This window comes from Pelophylax lessonae (assembly GCF_965119305.1).
Source record: "Pelophylax lessonae genome assembly, chromosome: 7".
Classification (NCBI taxonomy): domain Eukaryota; kingdom Metazoa; phylum Chordata; class Amphibia; order Anura; family Ranidae; genus Pelophylax; species Pelophylax lessonae.
The window spans coordinates 228447582-228465704 of NC_138774.1; the positions used below are offsets into that span (position 1 = coordinate 228447582).

Below are 18123 nucleotides of genomic sequence, written 5' to 3' on the forward strand. Positions count from 1 at the left end.
ACTTGGACATTCCAACATGATAATGATCCTAAACACAAGGCCAAGTCAACCTGTCATTGGCTACAGCAGAATAAAGTGAATATTCTGGAGTGGCCATCTCAGTCTCCTGACCTCATTATCATTGAGCCACTCTGGGGAGATCTCAAACATGCAGTTCATGCAAGACAGCCCAAGAATTTACAGGAACTGGAGGATTTTTGTCAGGAAGAATGGGCAGCTTTACCTTCTGAGACAAAGTGCCTCATCCACAAATACCACAAAAGACCTCAAGCTGTCATTGATGTTAAAGGGGGCAATACATGGTGATAGAACTGGGGTATGTAAACTGTTGATCAGGGTCATTTTGGGTAGGGTTTTTTTTTTTTTTTCCCCCCTTCCATCTCCAGTGCAGGAGAAGTAGGCTGTCAGGAGTTGATGGGAAGGTTAGATCTGTGTGACCAGTAAGCTAGAGAGCTGGATAGGTAAGGTAACCTATGTATAACCACTGAGCCAGAGGGTTAATGGGCTCAGTGGTCACACATGGGCTCACCTCTCCATTGGCTGATAAGGGGTGCCTAGGGGTGAATTTCTGTGTGTGTGTGTGTGTGTGTGTGTGTGTGTGTTTTCCCTTTCATCTCCAGTGCAGGAGAAGTAAAGCCCCGTACACACGTACTGATTTGTCGGCCGGATCGGCCGTCATTTGTCCAGGGCTGTCGTGTCTGTTGAAAACTGCAAAAGACTGCACACGAATTCTGTCGGCCAACAACAGCCGACTGCAGAAGTGATGGTTAACTTTCCTTGTCTTTTTTTTCTTTTCTGGGCATGCCCAGTCTTGCTAATCTGCTGTCTGTCGGACGAAATCTCTACTGACTGGCGAACAATCGGCCGTTCTGGTGTTGGCCAACAAAAATTTTAATGCCTGTACAACAGATTCTGTTTGGCCGAAAATGCGCTGTCGGAAGCATCATACGAACAAGCCGACAATCGGTCGGCGGCTGAATATTTACGGCCGACAATTGGTACGTGTGTACGGGGCTTTAGTCATCAGGAGTTGGGCCCTCTGAACCCTCTTGTTTTGTAAAATGTACTGTGCGGTCTCCCTTTTTGTTTTGTAAAGTGCTGTGTAAACTCTAAGCATTATGTAAATCCTGGATAGTAGAAAAAAATTAACACTGCTGTTTATTTCAGGTTGTACAGATATGGCACAGCAGAGGAGGAGAGGTCGTCCCAGTGCTTTTCGGGACACATCCGCTCAGGTACCCTTGATTTTTCTATTTAGAAAAAAATATGGGAAAGGACCCAAAGGAATTCAGAAAAATGGAGGGGGAATGGGCAGACTGCGGTTTATCCCAAAAGAGTATACTTTATTGATAACAAAATTGCAAAATCAAATACAAAGTAAGGCAGACTACACTAAAGGGTTAAATTATGATGGTCCCATAAAAGCGCGCACACACACCCTGAGTAGCACTACACACCACATGTACATATTGATAATTAAATGTGTTGGGGATAAAGCTGTATTGGTATCAGGTAGGGGTGAGTAGCAGGAAACCTCAGTGATGTCAGCTGGAGTCCAGCTATACAGAAATTAGTGTGGACATCTGCCCTAATGCCCCGTACACACGTGCAGATTATCTGAAGACTTTTGTCTGCAGACTTACCAAAACCATATAATATGAGGTCAAACCTAAACACTTTCAATTTGTATGCAATCCAGGAGGCCCTTGCACTACATAGAAAAGGTAAATCTGAAGACAAGTCTTTAGATAATCTGCACGTGTGTGGGGGGCATTATTCACCTATGATCCAAACCTGAGGAGTACTTCAAGTAAATAAACACACTACAGTCCCTTCACCAAACTTGTAAAGTTAGGGCACCTCCGAGGAGCCAGTCCTTATCCTGTGTGGTCAGTGTATGGAAAGCGCAACTGTAAAGACAGAGTGAGTCCCAGATTGAGTAAAGGGATTCCTCTCTGCACATCATAGGAAGAAAGGCACTTCAAGAAATCATTAACCACCTTAATACTGGGCACTCTCCCCCCACCCCCCCCCCCTTCCTTCCCAGACCAATTTTCAGCTTTCAGTGCTCTTGCACTTTGAATGACAATTACTCAGTCATGCTACACTGTATCCAAATGAAATTTTTGTTCACACAAATGGAGCTTTCTTTTGGTGGTATTTTTTTCACCACTGGGTTTTCTATTTTTTGCGATATAAGTGATTTTTTAAAACAATATTTTCTACTTTCTGTTCTAAACTATATAGTCTACAAGCTAGGCTACATATCATTGAAAATTGATCAATCCTGATGTACTGACTACCTATCTCATTTCTTGAAGCCCTAAAATGTCAGGACAGTACAAAGACCCCCCAAATTACCCCTTTTTGTAAATTTGACAGTCCAAGGTATTTAGTAAAAGGGAAAGTGAGTTTGTTTGTTTTTTTTTTTTTTTTTTTTTGTTCTGCAATTTTTTTTTTTTTTTCCCCCACAATAGTTTGGGTAATAAAGCTATTATTTCACACACACACACACACACACACACACACACACACACACACACACACACACACACACACACAAAATTGTCAGATTAACTAGTTATTTGCACATGGCATAGATAAACTGGGAGTTGCACCCCAAAATATGTTCTGCTACTCCTCCTGAGTATGGTGATACCACATGTGAGACTTTTCCACATCCTGGTCACATACAGAGGCTCAAGATCCAAGTAGCACCCCCAGGCGTTCTGAAGGCATCCCTTACACATTTCATTTTCTGAGTACCTATCACATTTTTGAAGGCCCTGTGACGGATGTTAATCAGACAGGTTTGGCAGATGTGCACCAGATCACGGACAGATTATTTTACTGGGACAGATGTAACAGGTGTTTTCAGTGTTGGGGAGACTAGCTGGGTGATCAGCGAGTAAAACAGTAGAACAGCTGATCCCCCCCGACTGTGAGCACAGATCTGCTCTCCTCCTCACTGTGAGAAGCAGAGCTGATTGCCGTTACAACAGCTGTATTGACATTACATGGCTGCTGTGATTGGACACCGCCATCATGTGATCAGAAGGGTCAGTCGCAGAGCCCTCCTGCCAAGCGGTGTTGCGCTGTGTCCTGAGGACACAGGCACACCGAGATCACGCAGCTGCTCTTGATATCCCTCCTTCTGAAGGACCGTCCACCCAGGAGGAAGCTCCCACCCGGCCGTTTATATGCATTGCCTGAGTGGGAGGAGGTTAAAGACGTCCCAGGCTGGGAAGTGTCAGGTGGTTTACTGACTGTTGTGTGCCTAGCTTGCTCCCCGCACTTCAGGAGGGATCATTACAGCAGATATTGCCATTGCTCAAGGCATGCTGTCAGCGTTGCTACAGATCATGGGAATCCTTCTCACTAGTTCTGACCCAGCGTCTTCCCCTCAACTGCACAGGGTATGCTGGGAGCAGAGGAGCCTCGATCAGCTCCATGGTAGCCTCAGATCGTAATGGTGCCAATATATATGCTCATCGGTTTGCTCTCCAAGCGGGTTATCACCCGATGGGATGCACATCGATTGTAGGCAAAGGTCAAGGCATATCGCACAGGAAATGAGGTGTATAAAGTCCGTTGGCAAGTTCCGTGATAGGTCAGCTTCCCTTCCTGACTGTGCAGGCCAGCTGAGGGTGGCAGGAAAATGATAGGTGGAGGTGGACCAGGGGGTGCAAGGGCAGAAGCACCAACATGTGTTGTCCACTAGGTCGCGTGGACTTCTTCAGGCTAGCGTGCCCCTCCCCCTCCATTTTTTTTTTTTTTTTTTTTTTTTTTTTTTTTTTTTTAATTCTTTTGGGATCTTCGCTGATGGAAAGTATTTGGTGGGGCACACCCTGTCCTTGAATTTCTGGTTATTAACCCCTGCTGGGGTCATAGTGAGTGTACAAGGATAATCCTTGCATGTTGCTGCCATGTGGCCAATTATGAAAATGCAGATGCATACATGGGAAACAATGAAAAGGCTTCTAAGAAGTACCTGGCCTAACTTGACTGTATGGATATATACTTTTAATTTGTTATGATATTATTAGATTTTATTCCATTTTATGGAATTGATTTGCTTGCTTAAGGTCGTTTATGTTAATCATTTCATTATTTGGATCGTGATTTTATTTGATCAGTGTGTTATATATGCACACATGGGAAACCGGTAACAGCCTAGTCCAGGCGTAGGATTACTATATTCGGCTAGGGTGTTAAAAACATTTGACGATTCAATTCCTTGTTGAGTCCTTTGGGAGCCATGGTTCCAAGGCAAAATGCCATTCCTTTTTGCTCTATAAAGTAGGATTGTATTGAAATCTCCTTCTACTTGATAAGTTGAGGGCATAAAAGCCCTTAACCTTCAGTCCATTTGGTTTCCCTTTGTGGTGCTCAGCTCATGCGATCCTATTCATGTCGGGAGCTGACAGTTTGCACTGCGATATGCAAACTAATCTGCGGGTGTCACTAACTTTGTATTGACATTCCCAGCAGTTCACATTTTGGCAGTGTGAACTGCCTGTGAGTCGGGTGCAATGTGGAACCTGCAGGAGATTCGCAGGGTTCCCGCATCGCACCAGTGTGACCCAACACTTAGACAACTTAATCAATAGTGTGACATTTTGTTCTTAGTCATATATTGACAAAAAGATAAATCCCAGAGGACTACGTGAACGGGTGATACCTGCTGAGCACTTGCAAAATGAAAGATTTCCCACTAAATGGAAACAAATATGTATCAATAATGGCCTGGATGTTATGAAATTGATTTTTGAAGAGAAGCTATATTTTTGTCTGAGCTACTAACCTAGATTGATGAGACCCTTAAACTAGGGCCATTTAGTGGTAAACCAGAATTGACAAACCTAATGAACTATTAAAGAAAGAAGTCCCTAAGGTACAGAAGAATCTAAAGCCTCGTACACACGAAACGATTGTTGGCCGACCAATCGGCCGTCTTTTGTCCAGTGTTGTGTTGGTTGAAAAGTGCTCTAGACTGCACACTAATTTTATCGGCCAACAAAAACCAACTTCAGAAGTGATGTCATGTTCTGGTTTACTTTTCGTCTGTTTTTTCTTCTCTGAGCATGCCCAGTCTTGCTCATCACATTTTTGTCTGCCGAAATCTGTACTGACTGACGAACAATCGGCCTTTTTGTTGACGGCCAACAAATTTTATAGCATGCACACCAGATTTTGTTCGGCCGAAAAGTCGCAGTCGGTTGTCGGAAGCATCATACTAACAAGCCGAAAATCGGACGTTGGCTTAAAATTCACGGCCAACAATCGTTGCGTGTGTACGAGGCTTAAGACAAACAAAACAAACTAAATTTCAAGGGGACTTGATGACTGGGGGAGAAAAGGAGAGATCTTTTGATCTCTCAAATATGAGGATGTAGCAGGTCATGAAGACATAGAAAAGGATCGCATTCTGTTTCAAGGAATCTCATTCTGTTTCAAGTAATCAGACTATCGTAGTGTGGGTTTTTTAGAGGAAGAGCGGTTGTTGGACACCAGTGAAAGAATAAAAAATAAAGTACAGTAAGAGGACAGTCCAGGAAAGAACTGACCAGGACATCGATATGCAACCAACAGAGGAAATAAATTGGAACCCAAATAATGGAAACTAAGACCTCTCAGTAGATATACAGTGGACTCCACACAAATATTACTATCGATCTCTCTGGATTTCCCCTTCTGAATAGACGCATCAAGCTACTTGGACTATTCTTTTCTCCCACTAATTCAATGAACAACTTTGAGGTATATAAAAATATATGCCACTTTACGGAAAGTCTACCTACGATGGGTACACCAAAGACCGAAGACACAGTAACCACTCATGAACATATACAAGATCAAGTGATTCTGTAAACCTTCTCTTCCCTTTTGTGTGGAAAAGATGACTGCCCAGGTCTACCACTAGTAGCTCTTCAGAATCCCTGAAAGAAGGGAACCAGGCCTCCAGACCAAGTCTGCAAAAATAAGTGGTTCGGGGTCTTCCTGAACTTAAGCCCCGTACACACGCACAGATCGTCGTCATACAAATGTTCGTCTTTTCTCCCCGGGATGTCGGTGTCTGTTGAAAAGTGCAAAGACAGCACAAGAATTTTGTCCGCAGACTTCAGCTGACTGCAGAAGTGATGTCATGTAATGGTTAACTTTCCCTGTGTTTTTTATTTTCTGAGCATGCTCAGTCTTGCAAATCTGCGGTCTGTCGGCTGATTTCTGTACTGACAGGCGAACAATCGTCCGTTCTGGTGTCCGCAGACAAAAATTTTCATGTTTGCTAGAAAGACTCTTGTCCGCGGATTGTGTGCAGACAGCTGTCGGAGGCACCATACTAACACGCGTACAATCGGCAGATCTTTCGTCCGCCGACATTTGTATGACGACGATCTGTGCGTGTGTACGGGGCTTAAGTCTAGGAGGACCTGTCTTACCGGGCTTGGACAGGCTGGAAAGATGACCTGAAACGTGAGCATTGTCTGGCCCTTCGGGAACTTAAGGAAGTACCTGGATTGATTATCAAAAAAAGTGACAAAGGAGGAGGAAATGTAGTCCTATCGGAGAACTACTATGAAAAGGAAATAAGAAGACAACTGAATAACAGATCTACGTATGAGAAACCAACCTTTCCTCACCATTGTGAAAGAGCTTTTTTTTTTTTTTTTTTTTTTTTTTTTTTTTTTATTTATTTTTTATATATATCTAAGCCTGGCATACGAAGCCAACCTCATTACTAAAGAGCTTGAATACCTAAGGGTAATGGGATTTAATACACCTACCATCTACATTCTACCCAAAGTGCATAAGTCACTTTAAAACCCACCAGGCAGACTGAATATTTTGGCCATAAAGGAACCGTTGGAAAGGATAGGAAAATACCTTGAAGCACTCAAAGGAATAATTTACAAAGTTTCCATCATATCATATGTGCAAGACGCCAGACATGTCTTAATAAAAATGGACAATCTGTCAGTACCATCTGATGTCATTCTAGATGGCATAGATGTAGAATCTTTCTAAGGCAGGACTTGACAAATTTGCTTTGAGTTTGGGAGCCAGCTAAAAAATAGTTAGTTTTTAAGCATAGCGTGTGTGGTCAGCAAGTGGGGAAAGGCAAGTAACTTGCAGCAGAGCGGCCAGTCAGTAACGGAGCGCCGTTATCTCAGGGTTATAGGCTGGCTGGAAGGCAAGAAAGAATGTCATTAAAAACTCCTTATGCCGAATGCTTTGTCACTGCGGCATGTAAAACGCTCTCATCTGCTGCCCCCAGCCCAGGGAGTAGGATCTCCCACATTATGCTCACAGTATGTATAAACTTACAATGTAATACATGATGCTTGCAGCTGCTCCCAAGGAGTGCGGACTCGGCGTCTCACAGCATGGACACAGGAACGGACAGCCAAGGCTGCTCACCTACTCCATCCTCCACCAGAAAACCTCCCTGCTATAAGAGTATTCAGTCCACCTCCACCTCACTCTTCACAGAGGTCTGACCTCCACCCCCGACACCCCCCCCCCCCCCCCAACACTGTGTAGGTGGGCTCGGGGGGTGGAAGGGGAGTTTGGCAGCAGAAGAGGGCAGCCGTTCATCCTCGGACCTTACGTGGGCATTGGGGAGGAGGAGAGGAGAGGGCAGCGCACCCCCCCCCCCTCCTCCCGTGTCACTCACAGCTGGACATCAGACTACTGCATGCCTCGGGGGGGTCAGCTGCCTAGCACTCTGAGCTGCATGTCCGGGGCATCGGGAGTTGCAGTGAGTAGGCTAGCAGCAGCCTAGGCGCCAGGGTGTGGTTTCTGGTTGCCATGGCAACCTGGGGTTTGTCGAGCCCTGCTAGCTGCCACAGCTCTTTTCTTCCTTCTCTTTCCAATTTTCCAACAATGGGAGCCCAAAACGAATTCCTTTTTTTAGAGCTACTGCAGTTCGCTCTTTGAATAACTGCTTTCAGTTCTTGGGCACCAGCTACAGACCAATACGGGGCATGTCCATGGGCGACAGTCTCCATCTGGGCTGCTGGGAAGAAGTGGTATATTCAGAATGGTATCTCAGCCATGTACTCATATGGTTGAAGTACATTGATGTACTGGTGCTTTGGAAAGTAAGTTCTAAAAACCTGGAGAGTTTCATTGAGGCCTTTTTGGACCTATTGATCAGGATTGAACAAGGCAAACTTATTACAAAGACGTACAGGAAAAACTCCTGCAAATCTGCTTGATACAAGCAGCCACCATCCTAAATCGCTGATAAAAAAAAAAAAGATACCTTCAGGACAGTTCCTCTGAATATGCCGTAACTGTGTTAGATTCTGACTACCAAACAGAAGCAACCCCACTTTATGCAAGGTTTAGGGAGAGAGGAACTATCAATATGGAACCTTGAAACGCATCACAGAGAACAAGGACAGATCTACTAAAGGTACAAGACACTAGAGACCAGGCCCAAGGCGATAAACCAGACCCTGTGAGGATTCTTGCGACATATGGTGCTCGGTGTGAGGAGGTGCGAAATATTCTCACAAAGCACTGGCATCTAATGCGTGCTTTCCCCAACTGACTAACATAGTGGGCTCCAGAGACACCCCCCCCCCCCCCCAATGTAGCCAGGAGGGCCAAGAATCTTTAAGATGGCCTAATGAGATCAGGATTTGTCAAACTACATTGTGTAACTGGCTTACAGACCTCCCTCAACTTGCAGGCATGTTTCCATGTGGGAAATGGCAGATTTGCAAGCTGGTTACGAACTCCTACCTTCACCGATGCAGACAAGTGAAAAACATAACGAATAAAGCAATTCATTATCTTTAATACCACCAGGGTTCTTTGCATCCTAGAATGTCCATGCCATAAGTACTATGTGGGCAAAACGGTATGCCCTCTAAAAGTCCACATCAGTGAATAACTGTCCAACATCAGAGGAAAGGATGATGAGACCCTAATTGCCCAACATTTCACTTGGCACCACAAAGGGAAACCAAATGGGACTGAAGGTTAAAGGCTTTTATGCCCTCAACTTCTCAAGTAGAGGAGATTTCAACACCATCCTGCTTCCCGAGAAAAGGAATAGATTTCTTTTTCGTTCATTGACGGGACACAGCGACATCTTCATTAGTCGAATGGGTTATGCTGCGCTTCCTAGGAGTAGGACACTAGGTGGAAAAGGGTTAACAGAACTTTCAGCTGTGCCCCATGGGGCAGTCCCAGGTGTTATACTCCCACTTTCTGCTCCTAGGATTCATTTTTTTTCATTTTTTTTTTTTTTTTTTTTCTTTTTTCTGCCTAGTTAGGAGTAAGGACCTAGCTCCCTGCTGGGATCTCTGGTCCTGACATTGTTTTGTCATTTTTAGGCTCCATGTACACGGGACGTTAGAAAAAACGTGCTGCAAAGCTAGTTCTGACGCCGGGAAAAAGCAGCTGTTTAAGCACTCCAAGGGAATTTTTTATTGTCACCTATTTTTAATGATTTTCACTGGCACTTGATTCAGTTATCCTAGATTACCACCGTGCAACTTGATGTTGCAGTTGTTGACCTTTTTTATACAGCAATTATTTAGCTGGACTTCATCTCCTTTTTTTTTTTTTTTTTTTCTTTTCTTTCCACCTTTCACTACCACTTTAATATTTTATATTGTGATAAATATAAATATTATTTATATTTATCTTATTCGGCACGTGAGCACTTGATTGATCACTTTGGCACCTTATACGTCAATATTGTATATTTTTATAGAAGATCTTTATTGTGTGTTTTTACTCATGCATTAGTTAGTGTTTTATGGTCCACCAATTTTAGACATCTTGCGCTGATTCTCTCCATCCTTAGTATATTTCTCTTACATCCTCTGACAGTCACTGCCTCCTCGAAGTCATCACTATTGGGTATTGACTTCCGTTCCGCAGGAGTAGCTAGGCATAAGACAAAAAACAGGCATTTGCATATACACACCCATGGGGGCTGTCCCACTGGTCAATACCCCCCTGCAGTGACCACTCCCAACTCAGTTTCTTTCTGCCTAGCGTCAGGAATAGTTAGGCTTCTCTGTGCTGGGGCTACAGTCTCAGCCTTTCTAATCCTCTTTTCTTCCTAAGGTGGTCTGAGTTTCACCTTAATGAGGACATTGTCCTGCCTTCGCTTTGTACGAAGCCCAAGCATCCTAAGGAGGTTGCTTTGCACTCCTTGGATGTTGTCAGGGCGATCAGGGTTTACCTGTCGTCTAAGGAATCCTTTCAGAGGACGGATTCCCTCTTTGTCCTTCCTGAGGGACCTCAGAAGAGCATGGCTGCGGCTGCAGCGACTATTGCCAAATGGATCAGACAGACCATTGAACAGGCCTATGCTTTGAAGGAACGGGTTCCACCCTTCCCTGTTAAGGCGCACTCTACCAGATCTTTGAGTGCGTCCTGGGCCTATTGGCATAGGGCCTCGGTGGCCCAAGTGTGCAAGGCTGCGACTTGGTCGTCGGGGCACAAATTTTCCAAATTCTACAAGGTAGATGTTCTGGCATCAGCTGATGCCTCCTTTGGCTGCAAAGTTCTCAGTGCGGCAGTGCCATGAAGGACCCTTGTGTTTTTTGTGAGTCCCTGGCGGTTGGTATTTGCTTTCCTGGGCTGTTGCTCCTGTTGAGCCTTGTTTTTTTTTCTGTTGCCCAGAAGGTTCCCTTACTGTGCATGTAAGGTTCCTTTCTCTGATGTGGGTACTGCGTTGCCTTTTCTACGGTTGCGTCTCCCAACCCTCATGTCTGTACTGCTTTGGGACATCCCGATAGTGATGACTTGGAGGAGGTGGCGAATGTCGGAGGATGTAAGAGAAAACTGAATTTTTGTAAAATCTTACCTTCCTTTCTGAGTCCTCCGACAGTCGCCGCCCCCGCCCCTCTTTTGGGGTTCTTATTACCTACTGCTGTGCTACCAAACTGAGTTGTCACTGCAGGGGGGTATTGACCAGTGGGACAGCCCCCCATGGGTGTGTATATGCAAATGCCTTTGTTCTTTTTGACTAAGTCTTATGCCTAGCTACTCCTGCGGAGCGGAAGTCAATACCCAATAGTGATGACTTAGAGGAGGCGACGACTGTCGGAGGACTCGAAAGGAATTTTACAAAAATTTTTTTTTTTTTTTTTTTTTTTTTTTTTTCTTCAATAACCAGGTAAGTAAACAAAAAAACGTAACTTATCCATTTATCTTTCAGGTGACCAAAAGCAAGCGGATGGCCCAAAATCGACTGTCGTGTGTTTTTTTTTTTGTGGCTGGAACTCCGCTTTAAACATAAATTTACAATGCACTGTTCCAAATTATTACGCACAGTAAGTTTTAAAACGCTTTATAGCAGTGGTTCTTAACCTGGGTTCGATCGAACCCCAGGGGTTCGATGAGTCAGTCTCAGGGGTTCGGCGGGGGAGCAACAGGGCAATATTAAAATATTACCGATTTGTGAGGCCATGGTGACATGGTGGATTAGTTTGCAAGCACCTCTATGCTAAGTCTGCTGAGTTACTGCAGCTTAGCATAGAGGTGCTGTTAGCTGACAAATGGAAATGCATGTCCTTTTCATTTAGCTCAATAAGCATTGTGAATGCCCCCTGGTGTGTGCCCTCCTGATACCCCATCGTATGCCCTCCCAACCCACCCCCCCCCCCCCAGTGTGTTCCCTCTTGACACCCCATGGTATGCCCTCCCAACCCCCCGCCCCAGTGTGTGCCCTCCTGGCTCCCCCAGTGTGTGCCCTCCCAACCACTGATGTGTGCCCTCCTGACACCGTGTGTGGCCTCCTGACTCTCCACTGGTGTGTGGCCTCATAACCCCCCGGTGTGTGGCCTCATAACCCCCCGGTGTGTGGCCTCATAACCCCCCGGTGTGTGGCCTCATAACCCCCCGGTGTGTGGCCTCATAACCCCCCGGTGTGTGGCCTCATAACCCCCCGGTGTGTGGCCTCACTGATTCCCTGAACACTGTCCTATCCTTTGTCCTGTCAACTCCTGTCCTCTGCCCTATTCTCTGTACATCGTCCTACAGCCTACTGACCACTCTATCCTTCCCTACAATCAACTGACCTCTGTACACTGCCCTACATCCTACTGACCTCTGTACACTGCCCTACAGCCTACTGACCTCTGTACACTGCCCTACAGCCTACTGAGCACTGCACACTGCCCTACAGCCTACTGACCTCTGTACGCTGCCCTACAGCCTACTGACCTCTGTACGCTGCCCTACAGCCTACTGACCTCTGTACGCTGCCCTACAGCCTACTGACCTCTGTACATTTTTCTTTGTATGATACGTTTAATTCAGTTCTGTAAACACCTTATTTTCTGGCAGTGCCCCTCCCGAGACTAGACTCATAAAATCATATTTTATTTTTGCAATTAAGAAGGGTTCGGTGAATGCGCATATGAAGCTGGTGGGGTTCAGTACCTCCAACAAGGTTAAGAACCACTGCTTTATAGGTTGTAAAGAACTTATAACAACATTTTAACATGGGACCCCTTATTTGATAGCAGCTTCAAGTCTTGCATCCATTCAACTTGTGAGTTTTTGGACAGTTTCTGCTTGAATTTGTTTGCAAGATGTCAGAATAGCCTCCCAGATCTGCTGTTTTTATGTAAACTGCCTACCACCCTCATAGATCTTTTGCTTGAGGATGCTCCAAAGTTTCTCAATAGGATGGAGGCCACACCACGACTTTCTCTCCTTTTTATCCCCATAGCAGCCATTGATGCAGAGATATTCTTTGCAGCATGAGATGGTGCATTGTCCTGCATGAAGATGATTTTATTACAGAAAAGCATAGTTCTTCCTCCTTGACCAGGGAAAAAAGTAGTCAGTCAGAAACTCCACATACTTTGCAGAGGTCATCTTTACCCGACCAGCTCTCTTCCCATGATTCCGGCCCAAAACATGACTCCACCACCGCCTTGCTGATGTCTCAGCCTTGTTGAACAGGGTGGCCATCCACCAACCATCCATTACTCCATCCATCTGGACCATCCAGGGTTGCACGCCACTCTTCAGTGAATAGGACTGTTTGAAAATTAGTCTTCATGTATTTTTCTGCCCAATGCAGCCGTTTCTACTTGTGAGCATTGGTTAGTGGTGGCTGAATAGAAGGGTTATGGACAGTTGCAAGACTCTGGAGGACTCTACACCTTGATGTTCGTGGGACTCCAGAGGCACCAGCAGCTTCAAATATCTGTTTGCTGCTATGTAATGGTATATTAGCAGCTGCTCTCTTGATCCGATGCATGGATCTGGCAGAAAGCTTACTCAATGTGCCTTTACCTGCTTCAACCTGTCTCTACTCTGAATCCGCCACAAATCTCTTAGTAGTAATAGTGCGATGATCACGTTTAAGTTTTCGTGAAATATCGAATGTTTCATAAATCTTCCAAGGCATTGAACTAATTCACTCTTTTTGGCAACAGATAGATCCTTTTTCTTCATATTGCATGGAAATGGTGTTCTGCTTAATAATGTGGAACACCTTCCTTTAGTAGTTTTAAATTAAGGCTCACCTGACAATCTACTGTAACAATCACAGGTGTCCGAGGTTATTTTCATTGATCAAAAGAGCCACTTGCCTTCATCATCCGATCTACATCGGACATCAACATTTTTCTTTGTGAGAAGCATTATCCATTCATGGCATTAACCTTTTGGTCTCGCCTCAGCTCCTTTTGGTGTTCACAAAAGCGTTTGGCCCCGGTGTTAGCCTTATGCCCCATACACACGTGCAGATTATCTGAAGACTTTTGTCTGCAGACTTGCCTTTTCTATGTAGTGCAAGGGCCTGCCGGATTGCATACAAATTGAAAGTGTTTAGGTTTGACCTCATATTATATGGTTTTGGTAAAGGCCCGTACACACGTACCGATCGTCGGCATACAAACGTCGGTGGACGAAGGATCTGCCGATTGTACGCGTGTTAGTATGGTGCCTCCGACAGATGTCTGCGCACAATCCGCGGACAAAAGTCTTTCTTGCAAACATGAAAATATTTGTATGCCGACACCAGAACGGACGATTGTTCGCCTGTCAGTACACAATTCGGCCGACAGACCGCAGATTTGCAAGACTGGGCATGCTCAGAAAATAGAAAACACAGGGAAAGTTAACCATTACATGACATCACTTCTGCAGTCGGCGGACAAAATTCTTGTGCTGTCCTTGTGCTGTCTTTGCACTTTTCAGCAGACACCGACATCCCGGGGAGAAAAGGGGAACATTTGTAAGCCGACCATCGGTACGTGTGTACGGGGCTTAAGTCTGCAGACAAAAGTCTTCAGATAATCTGCACGTGTGTACGGGGCATTAGGCAACGGGGGATTTTGGTTCTGGGATACCTGGGCGATCTTTTTCTGAGGGCGAAATCGTCATCGGTCCTGAAGGAGGACCTGGACATCACGGTATAAACTCTGCTCGAGTTCGGCTGGATTCTGAATTCTCAAGTCAGCCTTGACTCTGTCCAAGTTGGACTTTCTTGGGCTGACTCTGGATTCAGCGTCTGCCTGGGTTTCTCCCGGAGTCAAAACTCTGAAGTTGCAGCAGGCATTTCGCCTCCTGTCATCCAATCATCAGTTGTCTGAGGACCTGCATGCAGGTGCTGGGTTTGATGGTTTCCACTTTCGAGGCCGTCCCCTTCGCTCAGTTCCATACCCGGCTTCTGCAAAAGGAGATTCTAACCAAATGGGACAAGTGCCCAGTCTCTGTACAAACTGATCCTGTTGAGTTGGGTAGCGTGAGGGTCTCTGCTTTGGTGGCTCTGTTCCCCGGCACTTAATCAGGGAAAATCATTCCTCCCACTGTTCTGACCAGTGGTTTCATACGTACACCAGTATGTCCGGAATTGGGGGGGGAGCGGGGGGTCTTGGGCACGGATTCAGCCCAGGGGGGGTCTGGCCCTCGGAGGGGTCCAGTCTGCCTATCAACATACTGGAAATTCGAGTTGCCTACTCCGCTGGACGGATCTTCTGTGGGGGTGTCCGGTGCAGATCCAATCGGACATTGCCTCGTCTGTGGCATATATCAATCATCAAGGGGGCCCCAGAAGTGCCCTAGTGGCAAAAGTGGCCGGTATTCTGCAATAGGCGAAACGTCTTGTTACGGCGCTATTGGCAGTGCACATTCCAGGGGTGGAAAATTGGCAGGCGGACTACCTCAGTCGTCATGTTCTGTGTCCAGAAGAATGGTCTCTTCACTCGGAAGTCTTTCATCAGCTGTGCCTTCGGTGGGGCACACCAGATGTGGACTTGTTGGCCTCTCGTCTCAACCAGAAGGTTCCGAGGTTCGTTGCGTGGTCTCGGGATCCTCTGGCGGACGCTCTGGTGGCTCCTTGGGGCCAGGACGTCTGATTTATGCTTTTCCTCAAATACAACTTCTGCGCAGAATCCAAGTAGAAGGGATTCTGGTGGCACCAGACTGACCTCGTCGGTCCTGGTATGCGAACTTGGTGAGGTTGGTAACCAACATTCCTTGGCGGCTTCCTCTTAGAAGATCTCCTGTCTCAAGGACTGATCACACCCTGCTTTACGATCGCTGGCTTTAAAGACCTGGCTATTGAGAGCCAGGTTCTAAAGGATGGGGGTTTGTCTGAATCTGTGATTCCTCCAAGGGCCAAGAAATCTACCTCTTGACGATTTTACCATTGAGTTTGGAAAGCGTATATTTCTTGGTGTGAGTCTCGGAATTTCCCCGATCCTTCTCGGTATCCCATCTTCTGGAGTTTTTACAAACTGGGTGATAAACGTTTGGCCTTGGGCACCATTAAGGGTCAAATTTAGGCTTTGGCAGTTTTTTTCTTCCAAAGACCACTGGCAATTAATTCCTTGGTTCCCACATTCATGCAAGGAGTTTGTCATTTGGCTCCCCCCGGTGTGGTCCCTGGTGCCTCCGTGGAATCTCAACCTAGGACTGTCGGTCCTTCAAAAACCGCCGTTTGAGATTATTCGTGAAATTCCTTTACCTACCTTGCAGCAGAAAGTGGCCTTCTTGGTGGCGATTACTTCTGCTTGCAGGGTTTCTGAGTTTGCTGCGCTGTCCTGTCAGTCCCCTTATGTGGTGGTTCATCGGTACAAGGTGGTGCTTCGCCCCTGTCAGTCGTTCCTTCCGAAGGGCATGTCAGGTTTTCACCTGAATGAGGACATTGTGTTGCCTTCGTTATGGCCTAAGCACTCCAAGGAGGTTGCTTTGCATTCGCTTGACGTGCTTCGGGCCATCAGGGTGTACTTGATGGCCACTGAGTCAATTTGGAAGTCGGATTCCTTGTTTGTTCTGACAGAGGAACCTCGTAAGGGACAGGCTGTGACAATTTCCAGATGGATCGGGCAGACGGTGGTGTAGGCCTATTCAATTAAGGGTCAGGTTCCTCCTTTCCCGATGTGACGAGACCAATCTTGCCCCATTGCATTGGAGGAGCCTGGTTGCCCGCCTGCTGCCTTTGGACTATGGACCAGGCTTTAAAAGACTTTGTTCCCCTATGTTTTAGCTGCTACGCTCCAAATTCCTTTAAAGAGGTTGTCACTATGTCTGCAAATTCAATGGGTATTAGCTGCAGATTGAGGGGGGGATTGCTTCCAGCAGCCCCCTCCTAAAGAATGTCTACTGATTAACTCAGTGCTTTTGTCTAAAATAGGACAGTATGTTAAGAGTCTGAGACTATTGATAAGCATGTTAATGAGCTCACCTGGCTGTAATTACACAGTCATTGTTCATGTGGTATTCTCAAAGTATATATAAGTGTGTGTTTCTTGCAATAAAAGAGAAGAGTTACTCTTGATCAAACCTCACTACAGAGCCTTGTCTCGTACTTGGGGGGGAATTATTGATGTGCTTCATGTATGGCGGATTGGAGTGGTCGATAGCTGTTCGGGAGTGGATTATCCTAGACGACTGTAACCCCTTTCCTACTTTGGGGTGTCGTAACACCCTGGTTAAGGCGCATTCTACAAGGGCACTCAGGGCCTCCTAGGCCTTCCGTCATCAGGCGTCAGTGGTTCAGGTGTGCAAAGTGGCCACCTGGGCATCTATACACACGTTCACTAAGTTTTACAAAGTGGATCTGCGCATGCTGCTTTTGGCCTCAAGGTTTTTGAGGCTGCGGTGGCTGACTTCTGCCTCTTTAGGGTAGGTAAGTTTTCTGGTATGTGAGCTCCTTGGTTACCTGGTTGGCTATGTTTAGCCTGTTTGGAATTGTTCTTGGTGTGTTCGTTTCCCACCCCTTATGCTATTACTGCTTTGGGATGTCCCATTCGACTAATGGAAGATATGTTGCGGTGTCCGTCAATGACCAAAAGAACTGGATTTTTGTCTTAACGTAAAATCCTTTTCTCTGATGTTCATTGGACACAGCACGCACCCCTCTGGAGTTGGGTTGTGTATTCTTCTGACACTGCGTGTTACAAAACTGAATCCTAGAGCAGGAAGTGGGAGCATACCACCTGGGACTGCCCAATGGGTGTAGCTGAAAGTTCTGTTAACCTTTTTAGCCCTTTTCCGCCTAGTGTCCTCCTAGGAAGCGTAGCATAACCCATTTGACTAATGATGATATGTTGCTGTGTCCATCAATGAACAGCAGAGAAAAGGATTTTACGGTAAGACAAAACTTTTTTTTTTTTTTTCACTTTGAAACCATGGCTCCCAAGGGACTCCAACTATTAATTGAATCTGAAGTGTTTTTACCACCCTAGCCGAGTATAGTAATCCTATGCCTGGACTAGACCATTACAGTTTTCCCATGTGTACATAACCCACTGATCAAGAAAATCACGATCCAAATAATGAAATGATTAACATAAACAACCATAAGTAAATGAAATGCATAAATGGAATAAAATCTAACAATATCCTAACCAATTAAAGTATATATCCAAATAGTCAATATTGTCAAGTTAGGCCAGGTACTTATTGCCTTGTTTCCCATGTATGTATCTGCATTTTCATAATTGGCCACATGATGGCGACATGCAAGGATTATCCTGGTTTACCTGTTATCAATTGTCAATTGTTTATTGAATACATGTGTGTGTAATATTGAGATGTTATACCAGTTTTTTCCTTGTAAAGACTTAAGCACACATCTTGGTGTGTGAAACGTGTCTACCTTGCCACTTTTTTGCCACATTGGAATGT

At 45.6% G+C, this 18123-nt stretch overlaps 1 protein-coding gene across 1 annotated transcript in view; it reads left to right on the top strand.

Moving 5' to 3' along the window:
* The first annotated feature begins 1164 nt into the window (after positions 1 to 1164).
* LOC309561000 (non-structural maintenance of chromosomes element 3 homolog) overlaps positions 1165 to 18123 on the top strand; it is an 80835-nt gene continuing 63876 nt past the window's right edge. Inside the window, exon 1 of the mRNA XM_082264708.1 lies at positions 1165 to 1235. Within this exon, the coding sequence (XP_082120834.1) occupies positions 1179 to 1235 (57 nt within the window). The 5' untranslated portion in view covers positions 1165 to 1178. The remainder of the gene's footprint in view (positions 1236 to 18123) is intronic.